General features: G+C 36.3%; 2 protein-coding genes across 7 annotated transcripts; both read left to right on the top strand.

The window, feature by feature from the left end:
- The first annotated feature begins 464 nt into the window (after positions 1–464).
- On the top strand, positions 465–12,321 carry LOC132168162 (RING/FYVE/PHD zinc finger superfamily protein). Of its 6 annotated transcripts, none has more exons than XM_059579262.2 (12): positions 465–1,089; positions 1,549–1,626; positions 2,972–4,099; positions 4,690–4,775; positions 4,898–5,046; positions 5,156–5,470; positions 5,676–6,191; positions 6,340–7,120; positions 7,269–7,499; positions 7,610–7,734; positions 9,816–10,297; positions 10,954–12,321. In XM_059579262.2, the coding sequence occupies exons 1-12, from the start codon at positions 1,021–1,023 to the stop codon at positions 11,962–11,964; spliced, it is 4,971 nt and encodes a 1,656-aa protein (XP_059435245.2). In that variant the 5' UTR covers positions 465–1,020; the 3' UTR covers positions 11,965–12,321. The 6 variants fall into 6 exon arrangements, with proteins under 6 accessions (XP_059435245.2, XP_059435243.2, XP_059435244.2 ...); XM_059579260.2 differs by having other exon boundaries at positions 466–1,089; positions 5,150–5,470; XM_059579261.2 differs by having other exon boundaries at positions 466–1,093; positions 1,559–1,626; positions 5,150–5,470.
- Positions 12,322–13,775: 1,454 nt separating this feature from the next.
- Positions 13,776–18,140, top strand: LOC132168184 (Low-density receptor-like protein). Its single transcript, XM_059579301.2, has 5 exons — positions 13,776–13,864; positions 14,362–14,497; positions 16,413–16,506; positions 17,524–17,604; positions 17,699–18,140. Exons 1-5 carry the CDS (start codon positions 13,831–13,833, stop codon positions 17,834–17,836), a joined length of 483 nt encoding a protein of 160 aa, XP_059435284.1. The 5' UTR covers positions 13,776–13,830; the 3' UTR covers positions 17,837–18,140.
- The last annotated feature ends 260 nt before the right edge of the window (positions 18,141–18,400 follow it).

The following is an 18,400-nucleotide window of genomic DNA, read 5'->3' as shown; positions in this document are numbered from 1 at the left end:
AGAAAATAACTTTTCTGTGACTCTGACCGTTGAATTCATTTCTTTAAAAAAGAAATTGATATCCGATTTTCCTTGTAAAGAAAGGTGCTGATTGTGAAATGTGAGGCGCACACACAAGTTACTACTGCCAGCACGCCACAGGCGCAAGATAGCCAACCGGGACCCCACTGTTCCACGTGTCGCGTGGCCACCGAACTTCACAGCTCACACACGGAAATCGCACAGAGTTTACACACGTGCCAGAAAATAAACCGTGCAGAGGATTTGCACGTACGAAAGTGGCACGCTCGCAATTCGCTTATATCATCCGCAGTTTTTTTAAAATTTATCTTGTTTTTTTTTTTTTTTTTTTTTTTATCTCTCTCTATCTCGGTTTTATGGGTTTTGTTTAAAAAATCCCAAAGGAAGCCTATAAAATAGGTATAGCCTCATAAAAAGCAAATCTACGAATATTTTACTCATTTTCCCTAGAAAAATATAGAGAGAGAAGCGGCGAGAAAGTTCAGAGAGAGAAAGAAAATGAAAGATTAAATATAAAAGTGAAATTTTAGTCTAGAGAGAGAAACAAGAAAAGTAGGGAGAGAGAGAAGTTTTCCCTCACTCTAGAAAGAGAAAATTTTGAGAGAGAGAGATAGAGGAGCAATTTAAGCTCACATGAAGGTTGATTCTTAGAGACTCATTTCAAGATTTTTTTCCCCAGATCATAGAGAGAGAAAGTAGGGAAAGTGTGTGAGTGAGAAAGAGAGAGATAATATATTTAGTAATTTTAGATCTTTTTTTTCTTTCTTAATTACACGTAATAAATGTTTGTATATGTATTAGATCCTTTATGATAATATATATAGTTGGAAGCTAATCTTGTTGTGTTGTCTGGAACCTGTAATTTGGGCACAACTTGCCGGGCAATAAAGAGTGAAATTTTCTCTGCAATTAGAGAGAGAAATTGTTCAGAGAGATTACTGGAATTGGGATATCGGTGTTCGCGTTGGATTGTGCCGCCGATTGATCGTTCCGGCGGCGATGGCGGAGCGGAGAGAACGGATGGTGGATGAGTTGTACAATGCGACCGAGTCGATTGAGAAGCCGGAGGCATGTAATACTCGAAATTAGGGTTTTCTTTTTGGTTGTTTGTAATTGGAAATGTTTTAATTGATTGTGCTTTTAATTCTAAACTTCCATTTTTATTGAATTTGTTGTGGGATTGATGCGATTTGAGTTTTCCTTTAGCGAATACAGTGTATTAGTTGGTTTAGGGTTGTTTGGTTTTGTACTAGGAATTAGGGTTTCTGGGTCATGAGGAAGTTTTCCTCAATTTGTTGTTTTTACTGTTGGGTTGTGTTACATGGCTTTGAAATTCGACATTCTTCTCCGTTGCAATCTGTGATTTTGTCGATAAATTGATCTGTATATAAGGTGATGATTTTAGACACAAGCGTTAAGGTCATTTGCCTACATTTCTGTCTTTTGCCTCGGGGGCTTTGTTGCCCCTTTTTTTTTTGTTGGGATTTTGGTAATAGTAATTTATGTAGTTTTGGGTGTGCTTTTTAGATAACACCAGTCTTGAGAGGGAGTTATCTGATGCAAGGGCCTGTAGATGAGGCGGATCATGACATTGAGAAGAATATGGTGAGATAACCGGGTAATTTACATCTGTTGTTCTTATCTCCTCTTTACTTTACCCCCACAAAAAAGTTTTTATCTTATATTTCATATTTTGCTTTGGATGAAGTTTTTGTTTTCTTTTTCATTGCAACATTTTGAAAATAGTTATTTAGTTAAGAGGAATGCTAGGCTTACAAACAAATTTTATAGAAAAACTTTTACAAACTGATGTGGCACAACATGATTGGATATAAGATGAGTTCAAATTTTGAAAAACCTAATCATGTTGTGCCACATCAGTTTGTAAAAGTTTTTCTGTAAAATTTGTTTGTAAGCCTAACACTCCCCAACTTTAAAATTGCAAACAATAGGTAAGTAAACCTGACTACAAGTATATGATTTTTTTATGGAAGGCCTTCTTGTTTGACACTTTGGACAAGGTGATTATGTTATGTTTCTTTTTTCAGTAATTTCTTTTTGCACTTGGAGATGACTGCAACAGTTGAAGATGAGTGTGATTACATACATCTTAGGATGTCAACATGTAGATATGTTATTGTTCCAGTTTCATCTAGCATTAGCTATAATGGAGAATTGATTTTTTTTGTATTATTATACTCTATGGTGAATACGGAATCAGGTGAAATGGCTTTGCATTGTACATGTTACGCTACCAAATCCTGAAAATCTTAAGACTAAGATGTTTTTCCATGCACTTATCATCAAGTATGTAATTAACTTCATGGACTAATGTACTTGGTCTATGGTGTAATCTGTTTGCCTTCATCTTGCTGTTGACAGGAAGAAGATTAATTAAGATTTCAACATTCTAACTATTAGCCATGCAATTCTATGATTTTTTTTTGGTGTGTGTGTAAACAAATATAAAATTAAAATAATAGTAAATGGTGAACCCTATATCTATACCATCCCAAATCCAGTTGAACATGGTTAACTGTTTCAAAATTACCAAGTCAAACTTGATTTATATTGAACTCTTTAACACTTTATGTATTTTGTCTCTAGTATGCTTCCAGGCCTCTGATAGATGTTGATAAATTAGATTAACTGCAAGTTATTTGACAAAAGTCATCTGATTGGTGCATGAGTTTTTAGGCTTCATTGAGAGAATGTTTTAGTGCATTTATGATTTTAATGTTTCTTTTTTACGTTCTTTACATCAGGATAACCTTCAATTTCACCTTTTAGCTTCATTTTAGTTTTATTTTCAACCCTGTTTTAATGCTGTCAATGCTGCAAGCTGATTGTTGCTTATACATCGTTTTAAGACAGTATAATCAGTATGTGAAAAGTGCGCTCATCTACCGTGGTTTTCTTTCTTCCATAATTAATGCTTTGGTTTTATCAGGTATCTCCTCGACCTGAAACAGAATTTGGTAAGTGTTCCATGAGTAAGAAAGTTCATATGAAAGGTGAGTCTGGGACTTGTAACGTGTGCTCTGCTCCTTGTTCATCTTGTATGCATCCGAACCGAGCTCTCATGGGGTCAAGGACTGAGGAGTTTTCTGATGAAAGCTGTCGTGTAAATGTGGCCAGTCAGTATTCTGTAAATGAGAGTGGTACTTTATCTTCTCTTAAGAGTAGAGCATCTGATAACTTACAGCATACCACCAGTGAAACAAGTAACCTCCACAGTGTTAATTCCAGTCATGATTCTTTCTCTGAAAATGCTGATAGTAAAGCAACCTTAAGGTCGACTATCATATCTGATGCTTCAGAAGTTGTTGAGATGCTTCCAAAGTTGGCTTCTGGAGGAACTATCGCTGAGGATCAACTTTCTTCCAAACCACGGCGTGGTTTGGACCAGAGAACCTTCTCAAATAAGTATGAGGAAATTAAGGAAGAAGGCCACGATGATAACATTTCATGTGTCAGACCCAATGATGCTGCTGTAGTGTTCAGTAATCGTAACAGGAACATAAATAGTAGCACAGTTTCAGGTGGTAGTTTAGCTCTAGAGGGATCATGGAAGGGGACCCAATTCAACAAGTTAGACTCATCAGAGATTCCTTCTTCTAAAGATGCAGATGCTAGCAGTAGATCACTGAATGTGCAAAGTCCATACACCGATTCTCGTAATGCTAAATCTCTTTCTTACAATACAAACTTTACAGATTTAGAAGAGAATCCATCTTCTCATGTCCAGGATAAAGTTCTGGAATGCTCAATGGACCATATGAATTCATCATTAACTAAAGAGGTAGCATCTGAAATTGTTTCTGTCCGCAAATCAGTTTCACATAAAGCTAGCCACACTGGCGGCAGTTCTGAGGTTTCAATGAAAAACTATACAAAGTCAGAAGCAGAGACTAACAAGGATAGTGGGGACCGAATAGATGAAGAGTTGAAATCTTCAGATCGAGATGAGCACAACAATAAGTCTAATGAGTTGGTTGAGTCACCTGACATGCAGGAGCCTCCGTTGCAATCTGGTTCTGGAGATGAGAGTGATGAATCGGACATTGTGGAGGAAGATGTGAGTAATGATTATTTTTTGGCACTGCCCGGCCTTTTTTTTTTCCCTAATTTGATTTTTAAACTAAGAAGATATATATAAAACATATAATCTCTTTTCTTTTTTGTTTATGTTCTTTAGGCTTGTATCTGTGGGTCCCCCTACCCGCTTTTCCTCACTGTATCCTGCTACACTAAAGTGTTTCTCTAGATTAGTTTCAGATCGGAACGTCAGATTAGCATCATGATATGTGTGGGTGTTTATTGATTACACATTGTTTAACAAGAATATGATTCATTTTGGGAGAAAATGAGAATGAATTTGAAGAGATTTATGGAACTTAAAAGTTCATTTAAGAAATAAGCTTTATACTGTGGCTTACTGAAAGATCTATAAAAGCAGACACCTTGATCCTATGGGGTTTATAGTTGTGATTCCTTTGTTCCTGTGGTCCATTTTCTTGCGCTTTTGCCTCTTATTTTATCGTGCTGAAACATTCTTTTTCCTTTGATGGAAGTCTCTCCTCCCTCTTTGATTTGTGCTCTTACCATGAAAATCTTCGTCTTATTTAGAAAATTAACAGTTTTTCTTATTTCTTTTGTTTGAAACAGGTAAAAGTATGTGATATTTGTGGGGATGCAGGTCGTGAGGAAAAGCTTGCTATATGTAGTAGGTGCAGTGATGGTGCAGAGCACACGTAAGCATAAACAATCTTCCATCTGTATTAGTTTCTTGGCAGGTTTTGTTGGTTCTCTATTCTGTGTTGATCTATAAGCTCTTGTTCAAGATGTTTCTTAACCCTTTATTGCTACCAATCAGCTATTGCATGCGAGAAATGCTCCAGAAAGTTCCTGATGGTGACTGGCTGTGTGAAGAATGCAAGTTCGCTGAGGAATCTGAAAACCAGAAGCAAGCTGAGGAATCTGAAAACCAGAAGCAAGCTGAGGAATCTGAAAACCAGAAGCAAGGTAAAGCTTAAAATAGTTTGTCTAAATTAAAAGAAAAAATAATTAGTGCTCTGGACACAGGCACTGTAAATACTCTAGTCTCATTGTGAACTTGAATTTGAAGGTTCAGAAGTTGAGGGAAAAAGAACAAACAAAGTTGGTTCAAGTACACATGTTTCTGCCAAGAGGCATGCAGAAAATGTAGAAGTGGCTTCAGCAAAAAGGCAGGAGCTTGAAATAGGTACAGAATCACCAAAGCCGTTGAGTCCCAGTAGAATATTTACTGGATCACCAAGGCCATCAAGTCCCAGCAAATTAGTTGCACTGTCTCGGGATTCTTCATTCAAGAGCTTAGACAAGGCAAAAGTTAAGTCAGCTCAGCATAATGATATTTTGGAAACTGCACGCTTTCCTACCACAGGACAACGGCTTCAAACACCCAAGGGTAAGCAAATAGCTTTTGCTGGCTGTACATTTTATTTTCTTGTTCTCTCTCTCTCTCTCTCTCTCTCTTATATATATATATATATATATATATATATCATTACTTTTATGAAGCTTTGGGCTAGTCATTGTAATGCCCATCTTGACTTCTTGGGTTTTAATGTTTAACTATTTTAAGCGCGGACTGATTGTTTTTCCATATACAGGTACTTTGTTAAAATCTAATTCATTCAGCACCTTAAATTCCAAACCAAAAGTTAAACTTGTAGATGAAGTTGTTCTTCAAAAGCAGAAGGGCGGTAGAGAATATACTTCCATTGATACGAAGGAGGGGCCTGCTAGAATCATAAGCAAATCTATGTCGTTTAAATATGCAAACACAGGACGTACCAATGCTCCTGAATCAAAAGTTAGAATGCTTTCATCTAAGTTCACCCATCTTCAAGATCCAAAAGGACTGAAACAAGCAAAAGAGCGTGGTACATTTGAAAGAAAAATTTTATCTAAACTGGATCGTCCTCTGGTCAGTTCAGCAACAGGTAGTACCACCGTTTCGACACCTAAGGTTGACCAAAAGCTCACATCTCGTGGTGAAACCAGTTTGCCTTCATTTGTAAGCAACAACCGAGAGTCGAAGGTTGTCCAGTCTGATGGAAAATCAAGTTTATCGAAAGTAACCAGCAGTCTAGGTCGTAAAGGTGTAGAAGTTCCAGTTACTTCAGGTGTGATCTTGCTTTCTTTACGTAGGGAATCTGTTAATTCTTCTATATTTGTATATTTTATGCTCACTGTTTCCTTTTTTTTGGTTAACATACTTTCTTTGTGGATCAACTGAAGCTAAGATATCATCTTTGTGTTTGCCTAATGCAGTTGGAGCTTCATCTACTAGCGGAATGTTCAGTTCTGCTGAACAAAAGTTGAACAAGATTAGCCCTAAGGATGAACCCGTGTCAACTTATTCTTTGAATGCTGAGAGACCATCCAATAATGTTGATGGAACTGTGCAAGATGGGTTGCCTATGACAAATCATCATGAGAAAACTAGGGAGAGTTCCAGTATTCGCCCAAGGCCTTCTGCTACAAGTGCTTCAAAAGCTGTTTTCTGTCAAAAATGTAAAGACATTGGGCATGCTACAGAGTTCTGCACAAATGGTACTCCACATGCTCCTGGTATTGATGTATCTGCTGCAAGAAGTTCTAGAGAGGAAATGCATGAAGGCAATAAGTTGAAAGCTGCAATTAGTGCGGCTATACTTAAAAGACCTGAATTTCACAGGAAGAAAAGAGTGCTTGATCAACCTGATGAGTCGTCCATGTCAAGCACAGGCTTAAATTATGAAATAACTGCTCCTGATCAATTGTTGGCTTCAAATAAGTCTAAGAATGTCATGTCCACTGAAGGAAGCTGTGAAAGGCAAGCCATTCTTGGGAGTTCTACCTTGGACTCTCACAAACATGCTACTTCTACAGTCAATAATTCGAAGCAGTTTACTTTGCACCCCACTGATGTTTTTTCTTCCAAAGTGGGGGACTCAGATTCTACCGTGGTTTCTGTTGGAAAGCCTACAATAAGAGAATTTCCTAGTCAAGCTTCAACAACAACTGTTCTTCTGAAGACATCAGCCATTCCCGAATATGATTTTATCTGGCAGTAAGATGCATTTACATTCTGTAAATTATGTCTTTGTTTGTTGAGAGAGACCATTTCTCATGTTTGTTTATTTTTCATTTACTTTTTTGCTCATTATATTGCATCTTCAAAACAGTCTTCTAGATAGGCTTTTGTGATTCATATGCAGGGGGGGTTTTGAGGTGCATAAAGGTGGAAAACTTCCGGACTTATGTGATGGAATTCAAGCGCATCTATCAACTTGTGCATCACCTAAAGTTCTGGAAGTGGTGAACAAGTTTCCCCACAAAGTTCCCCTGCATGAAGTACCTCGCTTGAGCACATGGCCATCCCAGTTTTATGAAAGTGGTGCTAAAGAAGAAAACATTGCTCTATACTTTTTTGCCAAAGATCTTGAGAGGTAAGGATATTCTTATGTACTTTTCATATAATTGAAAGTGGTTTTTCTTGATACATGTCTCTTTGTTTCATGTTTTGATATTATGTATTTTTATTCTGCTTGTGCTACAGTTATGAGAGAGACTACAAGAGCCTGTTGGACAGTATGATGAAGAAGGATTTAGCCCTCAAAGGAAACCTTGATGGTGTTGAACTTTTGATATTCCCATCCAACCAACTTCCTGAGAAGTCACAGCGTAAGGATTAACTCGAAATCTTATCATAGGGGCACAGTGCAATATCTTGTAACAATATCTTTGATAGGTATCTGTGGTTTACTACTTGAGGTTTACACGAATATAATTGGGATGCTGATATTGCTAGGCCTGCACCATGAAGCATTGAAAAATAAGGAATACTGGATATGACACAGTATGAAATGTGAATTCTGCAACTCCTGAACAATAGGATTCATATATAGTGGTGACATGTCAATAGATATCGTCCACACCTATGCCACAATGATACGGGTTCAGGTTATGATATGGATGTCTGTTTAGCAACTCCTGAAACATATATATCAATAAGTGATACAAGGGAATATGCCTGGATCCATTATTTTTTGAAAGATACTGGATTTTAAGTTTTAAATGCTTTAAAAGAGGGTTAAAACTTTTGTCATAAACCTTAAAAGAAGGTTACATAAGTTTTTTATTATTTTTTGATAAGTAATTTTTTGTCCCCAAGTGGAGGGGGAAGGGGAGATTCGAACTAGAAAGAAGACTACATTACCAAAAATTCAAGTACATTTCATAGAAAAATTTAAGATAAGGAAGTTGAAGAAAGCGAAGAGCTAGAGAGTTCATGAAATTCCCTCATTGTATTGGATTGATAAGTTGATATGCATTGTCTGTTGGGCACTCCTGATTCCACTAGGACTAGGACTCTTAATTTTGAAAGCAGAAGATTTTTAATGACAGACTAGTAAGACTAAGCAAAAGGCCACACATTGAAAGGTCAATAAGAAAAATAAGTCAATATAATTGGGCAATAAAACTACCCCTAAGATAGTGTGTGCTCACAAGTAAACCTATCTGTCTAAGCTTGCTTTTTCTTGATCCTCTTGAATTTTGTGTGTATCATTCTTATCATTTTTATTTGGAACTTTGTTTTTGTTTGATACTTATGGAAGATAGTGCATGTATGTGTAATCTACTTTAACAAAAGGAGGTTGTGCACTTTTTTCCTAACAATGGATGTATGGCACTAAATGAGGTGTGCTCTGCCAATGGGCCTTTCTTTAATTTTATATGTACACTTTGTATAATAGCCAAATATCAAGGCTACAAAACTTAAAAACGCCTTATTTGACTACTTGGTGTTTGCTATATTGTCCTTTGTTTGCTTTTGATGTCTGTGTAAGGGGTAGGCCATCTCACACTGCTTACCCTTTTTTGTTAATTAATACTGGTGTTTTCAACTCAACTATATTTCTTTTTATTGCTGCCACCATTGGTCTTGGTTGCTCACTATCTTAACCAGTTTGTATTAGGCTAAGAGTCTCATATCCCGGATTCAGGCTTTGATATTTTAATGTTCAATTTTATTTTTTTTTGGTAGTTTGTTCCTCTCTTCATCCAACTGATAGTCATAAGTTATAGACTGCTTAATGGATGTTTGAAGGCCTTAAACACTGAAAAGTCTATGGTTTCATTTATTTATATTATAAGTCAAAATATCAGTAAAAGTGTTAGGTGCCGTCTAGTATACAGACACTATACAAGAGGCACTGAAAAGTTTATGGTTGTAAACTGTCTGTAGCATTCAAGTTTTTTTTTTGATAAGTAATTGGGATATCATTAAAAGCGTAAAGCGCCCCTATGTACACAGGAATTATACAAGAGAAACCACTTGGTTAGTAGGGGCAAAAGGAACAAGAAATCATGATAGCTAATCACTAAAGGAAAAACATTAGAGTTTATGGTTGTAAATTGTTTGTAGCATTCAAGTTTATTTATGAAAGTGTGAATGAAAATGCATGCTAGGAAGGAGGATTTACTGTTGACAATGTCATTTTGAACTTCTATGACATGTGATGCACTTTTTTTGAAAACCATCTTGTATATCTTTTGTTCTTTAATGTGTTTGAATTGAATTTCAATGAACTTAAATATGTTCCAGACTTATGCTTTATGCTTTGAGGTTTACCCCAAGCCTAGGAGTGAAATCATTTTTCTTTTCATAACTATGCTTCTCACTGTGCATTTATATATGACAAAGAATTTTTTATTTTTCCTTAGAATCACATATCTGCTAAAGTTTGTTCTGTTTTTGGCAGGTTGGAATATGTTGTTTTTCCTATGGGGTGTTTTCAGGGGAAAGAGGGTGAATTGTACTGATTCTTCAAAGAAGTTACATATTCCTAGTTTGAATGTGGTCCCGCTGGACAAAGATATTCCCCCTGCTGTCATGACTTTGTCCGAGAATCTATGTTCACCGAGGCGTATAGATGAAGAATTACCTGCATGTGACAGATCTTGCACCATGGTCCTAACATCCAATGCCCCTAATCAGATGCATGTCACAGTAAGTGGGGGTTGTGATAACAACAAAAATTCTCTTGAACAGATGTCTTCAGGATACCAAGTAGATTTGGACCAGCAAGATAGTAGACTTGACTCCAAGTCCATTTCAAAGATAGGAACAAGCACTGCACAGTTGAGTCAAGAAATGAGACGGAGCACTGCACAGTTGAGTCAAGAAATGAGACGGAGCACTGCACAGTTGAGTCAAGAAATGAGACGCAGCAGCTCTTCCCTGGTAATGATTATTTACTCCCACATTTATAAAAGGACATGAACTGCATATTATCACAACTCCAGAAGAGACTAAACTCTCTCTCACACCCCGACATACTCGCTGGAAATTTTTTCTTCTTTATGGGCTTTTGTCTCAGTATGCAGTTTCATGTACTAAAGCTCGATGAACCTTCTTATTCTAAACTATATATATTTCTTTGAGCTGGATTGTTTGTTTTGATAATTTCTTTTTTATTGTTGAAAATTGAGGCTCTGACAATTTAAGCAATTCCTGTCTGTTAGGGACATAATGACTGAAAGAGAAACCTATATTTTGTAGACACCCCTAGTGTCATATTTCTCTCGGGAAACAAACCGTGGAAGTGTTGCCTTGTTTTCCTTGTGTCATCTTTGTAGCTAATAAGTCTTAAGAGCATGTTTGTAATTGCTTTGGGAAATAATGTTGTTAAACTAAAAAATAGCTTTTTAGAAAAAGTTTCATTTTTAAGCTTTTTACCAAATAAACCAGCTTTTTTTTTTTGGCCCAATTGTTTAGGTGCTAAAAGTACTTTTTTAAGCTCTCGTCTTGAATCTTGAACGTAATTTCAACCATGAGGCGTCCACCTAGTCATGCACACTTGCTTTTGTGATGCATATTAAAGTTCTTTCTTTATGCAGGTAGAACCTAGTCTTCCGGACAGATTAGGTGCAGAGCTCAAAGCCTCTCTTGAAGTAACTGCAAAGAGCGGCTCCAATGATGGTGACAAGCCACAAATTGATTGGGAGAGAGAAAATAAGAAGTTTTTGAAAATTCTTCCTGTTGGCAATAAAGACGTGGGTATCTTGGGGAGTGTTGGTGAGGACAAAGCTCAGGATAGAATGAATGGAGTCCGAGATCAAGTTAAACTTGAGAGGGAATTGAAGGAAGAAGCTGTGTATATGGACGGTGGGGCAGCTTTGTTGGACAGAGACCTGACCAATCACAGGAAACGTCCGTATTTGGATCTTTCAGAGACAGCTCCTCAAACTTCTAGTGGCACGAGTCAGAAGAGGCCTTGGCATGAAATCAGCAGTTTGTCAGTAGATGAAGAAAGTGCTGGTAAGAGGCTGAAGTCAGGTTTCAGTGTAATGTCCGGGCGTAGCAATTCTAGAGGTAGAAATTCTGGGGATGATAATTTTGCTTCTCGGGTAATTGATCCGGGTCCCATCTCCTGTATTGAGGAGAAGAAATGTGAAGAAGCTTGTGATGAGAAAGTTATTCGGGAGGACTTGGGAAGTACTGAAAGGTACTTCTTTCCCGTGGATTCACAAAGAGGAAAAGATTTTGTATTTGGGGACAACTCTGTGCCATGGAAAAAGCACTCATCAGATTGTGAGGACAAATTACATGATGAGGTTCCAAATCTCGAGCTTGCTTTAGGGGCTGAAATGAAATCACCAAATAAGGGAATGCTGCCTTTCTTTGTTGGGACAGTAGGCAAGAAAAATGACCAAGACAAGCCTCCAGATAAGGTGAAAGAGGAGGAGGACGACGACGGTGTCTCTGCATCGCTTTCCCTCTCTCTCTCATTCCCATTCCCAGACAAAGAGCAGACGGGAAAACCTGTTTCAAAGGCGGAGCAACTCCTGCCCGAAAGACACAATTTGAGTAACTCACTGCTTCTCTTCGGGGGCTTCCGGAACAAATAGAACTGCGACCATGTTTGCAATATGTACATTAGCGTGCCCACATGGTTGTGTTGAATGTTTACTGGATCATATCCGCTGATCTCCAGTGGGCATCATAGGCGGACCCATTTTCCATATGTTCATAGCCATACAGGATTTACTAATTCTTTTTTTTTTTTTTTTGTCATTTTAGTTTTTCTGGTCTTTTTTGAGTGCATACTTACGGCTGATTGTATATAAAGAGAACGAAAGCCGGCACAATATCGAAATGTCAGTAGGACTTCACAGACCAATGCGTTCGTCATAAGCTTTTTCCCCCTATCTCTCTCGCTCTCTCACGCATCATTTTCAGAAGGGTTTTTTTTATTCTCGCTCTCATCATGTTTCTGTTGCTCTTAGACAATTTTTCTCATCTCAGTGATTGAATTTATCACGTTGATAGTAGGTTACTGACAGGTGATATTTGTGATTTCTGGGAGGCAGTCGGTTATGAAAGGTTACCAGCATCAGTCGGTTATGAATTTAACTTTGGAGCCTTTAAATTCAAGAACTTTCGTCCTTTTTGCAAAAAGTTTAGAATGTCACCCCTTCTCTTAATACACTTTTTTTTTTTTTAAAAAAAAAAAAAAATTAATTAAGGTATTTTGTAATTCAATAAATTTTACAAATGCATAATTATCATTTAATTTCTTTTCGGTCTAATTTAATCCTAAACCCTAATGGGAGATGTGACATTGTAAACTTTTTAATGTTGGATACACTAAATGACTAAATTGAGAGGTTTTAAACTTTATAAAGGTAATTGGAAAAACGATCAAAGTTCTAAGGGGTCGAGTGAGTTTTGCTCTAACTTTTGAGTGTCATACTCTAGTAAAATATTTTTTAAGGAGTCATTAATAAAGTTCAAAAAAAATATAATAATTTTTTTAATAAATTTAGAGTATCTTTTCTTCTTCTTTTTTTTTTTTTTTTTAAAAAAAACAATTTTTTTGAGTGGAGGTGGAGGGGTGCCATGGCCCCAGTCTCTTTGTCTGTTACTGAATTAAGAGACACAAATATTCTCAAAGGATAGTTCAATCGGCTGTGAATTACGCCTCATGAAGCAGAAGTCACTAATTTGAATCTCCTCTCCCCCTTTTCATGTGTCGACATGTCAAAAAATTTAGAGACACAAATAAATAAACAAATGAAATAATAATATAATTAACATTTTTTATTATTATTATTATTATTGGTTTCCTTCTTTCTTCTTTCTTTTCGAGGTTGTTATTATTGTCGTTGTGCCAAAAAGAAAGCCCAAACTGTGGGTGTGGCAGTTTAGAGGGCGGATCAACCAAAGCAATGGCAACCTTGGACTTGGCTTTAGACGCGTCCTCATATTAAACTCACGCTTTATCTTTTTCTTTCCCATAATACCCTTGGGAAATAACTCAATGACATGCATGTCATCCAGCTCTGGGAGTACTCCATGCATGCATGCACTAAAATTGATCTTCAGTAAGATTTTGGAAATGCATTTTTTAATTCCCATCAACAATAAATAAGATCGAATTTCAGAATTTAAATTTTAACAAGTGTAGTTTAATATATAATATTATTAAATGTGCCAAAAATCAATTAGAGATATAAATAATTACTTCAATTTCTAGTAAACAGAAACTCACTTAAAAGACTTATATAATTTTTTAATTGGAAATTATAAAGAAATTTAAAAGAAAGTGTATTATTTATGTTTGAAGGTTTCTATGTAAATGTCTTTCTCTCAAAGCGCAGGGGCATTTGTGGAAACAAATTTAAAATCTTATATTATAACAATTCCTCCTTATTTTTTTGGCAAAGGCTATTTTCCATTTCATCTTCTTCGCTCACAAGATCTCACACTCTCTCATGGCGACCTGTTTTGCTCCCGTTTCCATTTCAGGTATTTTTTTTATTTTTTATTTTTCCTGGGTTTCGTTTATGCATATGAAGAGTCACCGTTTGGTTGCTGAGAAAGCTAAGGAAACGAGGAGGAAATTAAAGAAAACGAGAAGAAAAAAAAAAAAAAAACTCAATTACTCTTCGGTTGATTGTTTTCCTTTTGGGTTTAATTCCTCGAGTCTAAAAAATATTGGATTCGAACATTTCCATTACTCTGATGATAATCCTTTTAATTTGTGATAAATTGATAAGAAACATGTGAAGTAAAAGATCTTTATACTGTAAAGTTCAAGTTCTATATATGCACGCCTGAAAAACAATGGGTTTCGATTGAATGCTCAAATAGGGGTTGCCTTCAGTGATGCTAAGTGATTACTGGGCTTTGGGCTGGTTTTCTATGAGCTTCGAGATTGTTTCGTATTGGATATTCTCTTTATATAGTCTTTCACTTTGTATTTAGATGAGAAATTTGGAAATAATTGCTTCTATTTCTTGTAGGCGGATCTCAACTCAAATCGCGTGAGCTTTGGTCCACAAAATCCAATTCATTTGGGAAAACCCCCAAACTGATATTACAAAAGAAATCGAACAGAGTGGGGAGTAATCGCAAGCTGTCTGTTCGTGCTGAGTACCAGTGTGTTATTCTGGACTCTACTCTATGTGAACTTTGATTTTGATATATGTAAATTGCATATAAATACATACTGGGTGATAACAATTGTTCTTTGTTAATTGAATAAATATATACTGGGTGGTAACAATTTTCATAACAGTTGTTCTTTGTTGGTTAGCGAAAATTCATACATCCAAAAAAAAAATTTGTTGTTTTATGCTGTGGTGGTAATGTAGACAAATTTCAGCCGACCCATATCTCTTTCCGGCTGGCTTTGTGTTTGAGTTGATGCAAGCTCTAGTTATGAATAAGCTATATTCGCCAAATATACTCGCAAGAAAGATACCTGTTATCATTTGTTCAATTTAGAACATTTGAGAGATTGGACACATTCAGGAGAGCGCTAATATTAATGTAGGAAGATACAAAACTATATTTGGTAGAATATTATGAAAATCAGGTGCATTACAAATACTGTGATTTAGGTCCGTGCAGGGCCTCCTGGTTCAGCACTAACAGTTGATCTTTGTGGTGATTTGAAGGAAAATATTAGGATACGCTTATATACTTATTTAGACTGAAATTTTTTGGCTTTCTGTTGGACTTTCTTGCTGGAACTTAAAACAGACAAATGATCAAGAAAGAAAAAGAGAAAAAGGAAGAAGATAGGAAAATACCTATTCATGGTTATTTTTTCAGATCTGGTTTGATGCAGGCAACAAATTACATCTGATTGCTGAGAAATCAACTAATTAAGGCATATGCATGTAGTACCATGTTCTTTTATCAATTACGAGCAGGAAAGAGTGGAAGCAAAAGCAAAGCTTTAAAGCTGGTTGATATCCTTAATTGAATAGATTAATAGATAAAAAGAAAGAACTCACAAACTACAACAACGGCTCATGCCTAGTAACTCACTCTTAAAATTACCAGAGTACCCTTAACTAGGTAAAACATAATAGTATACAAATTAGATTGAACTAGCAGCATGGGAAGATATAGCGATTAGCTAGGGAACAAACAAAAAATGCAGAATTATAGAAACTTGATTGTGTAAGGTCCTCAATTCCCATGTCCAGGCATCCTTGTAAATTTCTTCTCTAAGCTTGCGTTTGCTTGGCTTTTGTTGTCTGCATCAATTGGCAGGAACATGCCGGATGGTTGTACTTGGATATATATAGTATTTAAAATCTTGACAATTAAGAATTTAGCAATTTTTTTTAAATGTAAATACTTTGACTAGCCAAGCTTTAAGCAGTCAAAATGTGGAAAGATTTGATAGTTTTGTGGTTGACTACCATCTTTACCTTTCTTAGTTGCTTTTGCTTATCAAGTAAAAGCATGGAAGAAAGAAACTCCAGAATTCTTCATTTAGGGGCTTTATATCCGCTTCACATTCATGTACTTCTCAATAAATCCTTGTTTGTGTTTGGGAGATTTCTTGATTTCTTTAGATTTACTCTTATTGCAAATATTATAGGTGGAATGATGCTTTCAGTTTTGACTTTTGGAGTTGGAATAAGTGGAAAACTGAATGCGATTCGACATCTTAAAGGGGTCAGTTAACCAATATATTTTTGGTGTAAAGGTGGATTGAAGACCTAATCCCCCTACCCTCCACCACCCAACACCCCCCCCTCAAAAAAAAAAAAGTAAAGGAAAAAGAAAGAAAGAGATAACTCTAGAGGTTATATAAGGTTTGGTTGAAACTTGCTAATTTGACATTGCGAACCAGCCAGAATTTCCTATAATAATGTTCTGCTGAGACTGTTGGGGCTTAAGTGAGTTGACCTTGATATCAAGGTGGTGTATTCTTTTTCTTTTGGGTGCAGCCTTTTGCTATGTATTTATGTACGCAGCATTCATCACTTGATGAACCGATTGAACTCTAAATTTCTCTGTCCTCTTTTTCTTTTGTTCTCTCAAATATATGCAGGGATGGTAGCAGAGGTGGTGGCGGTGATTTTCTCGCTGGTTTTCTTCTAGGCGGTGCTGTGTTTGGAACTTTAGCTTATGTTTTTGCTCCTCAGGTGATTGGATATCCTAGTTTTAGTTTTAATGAATATTGACTTTCGAGCCTACGTATGAACCATAACTTTGATGGGTCTGTTGATGATTATCAAGCATACACAATCTCATTATTGAAGTAATGTGGAAGGGTCTATGATTTAAGCAAATTGCTACGGGAAACAATTGGCACCTTCTCATAGCAACCTAGCGGAGTCTTGCATATCCAAAATGAAACGCAGGGGATGTTGAGTCCTCATGCTTTTGCTTTTTGATTGTTATTGTTAAATCACAATTGTTCCAAAAGTTTAAGCTATTGAATCATTTGATTGATATTAATTGTTATTTGCTACGTATATACAATTTAAGAGGTTAGACTATCTTACTACTTCCCAGCTATGTATCAAGGTTATTGTTTTACTTTATAAAGAAGATGAGGTAAAGGTAATGGCTAAGCACACTGTTTCATTGCAATTCTACATCATTCTGCGTAAATGTTTCCTTGTGATATACTGTGCCTAATGGTGACGAGTCTTTCATTAGTTTCCTATGGAAGCATACTAATATAGTTTGTTTAGTTTACAAAACTTTCATACAATGTGATTTATTTTTTCCTAAAAAGTCTTTATAGCGATGCTCGAACTATACTTATAGACACAACTATGCTGCTCCAAATTTTCACTTTATCCCATGAAAAGTTGATTGCCCTTCACCACAAATTTGATTGTCATGTTTGCACTTAATCCAAAAGTGACCCCGGCCTTTCATGAATGAAAAGATTGTTGTAAAGTGGCAATTTACTTATCTTCAAAGTCAATGAGTAAATAGTCTACTCATAATGATCCATTGTGGCAAATCAATTTCAACTTCTTTAAAGAAAAATGGATTATCTTTGCACCATCCATTATGTTGCTCTGGGAGGCCATTGGAATACCTTTTACTTTGTGCTTAAGATTTGTTTAGTGGTCTATTTCGTTGATTGGGGTTTTGATTTATGCTTTAAGTTTAGATTTAATCCTTGTCTGCTATGTGTTTCACAGATCAGAAGATCTCTGCTAAATGAAGATGAATATGGGTTCAGGAGGGCCAAGAGACCAATATATTATGACGAAGGTTTAGAGGTAATTACTTGTTAATGACTCTGCTTGCAATGCTTCCTGCTAATGAATACCTTTTTTTTTATACTCTATTTCCGTTTCTTTTCCTTGAGAGCAGAGGACCCGACAGACCTTGAATGCAAAAATAAGCCAACTCAATTCAGCCATTGACAATGTATCTTCACGTTTAAGGGGTAACAACAATGTTCCTGCGGTTCCAGTTGAAAGTGATCCTGAAGTGGAAGCTACCATGTGAGATTTGTTTCCAACTGGTTAATTATGATCTTTGGGCGTCAAAGGTACTTGGACAATAGATTTTAAATCATTGAAGATCACATATGTGTTTGAAGTTAGATATGTAATTATGTGGTCTTGCCATTGTTTTGAATGGAGGTTGTTTGAAGACTTTAAATACCTAAATGCCAGTTTTAACAGTAAAGCATAATTGTTTTGGATTATAATTTAGAGATGGCGATGGAATTACTAAGGTCGTGCAGTTAGATCCTTTCTCACTTTAACCTTGAGATCTTTTGGATAATAGCATTGTATCTTCTGTTCCATGGCATAGCTTCTCTGAAGTTTGTCGTTTTGTTTTTTTGGATCACTTTCTCTGAAGTTTGCCCATTGTTTTTGTCATCGGACCAAAACAGTTTCTCAAACATTTTCAGCCGACGCAGGCAGGAAACCAATGAGTAGGGTGGTTTGATCCCGTAATTATTGCCAATCTTCAGATGATGATGATGATGATGATGGTGGACAATAGTCAAAATTAGTGATGCTGTGTCACAAGTGTTAGTGGAGAAGAGGATCCAGCAATTGG

Source organism: Corylus avellana, chromosome 2 (assembly GCF_965113065.1).
Source record: "Corylus avellana chromosome 2, dhCorAvel1.hap1.2, whole genome shotgun sequence".
Taxonomy (NCBI): Eukaryota; Viridiplantae; Streptophyta; class Magnoliopsida; order Fagales; family Betulaceae; genus Corylus; species Corylus avellana.
Note: the sequence above shows the minus strand (reverse complement) of the source record. Positions and strands in the feature narration are given on the sequence as shown.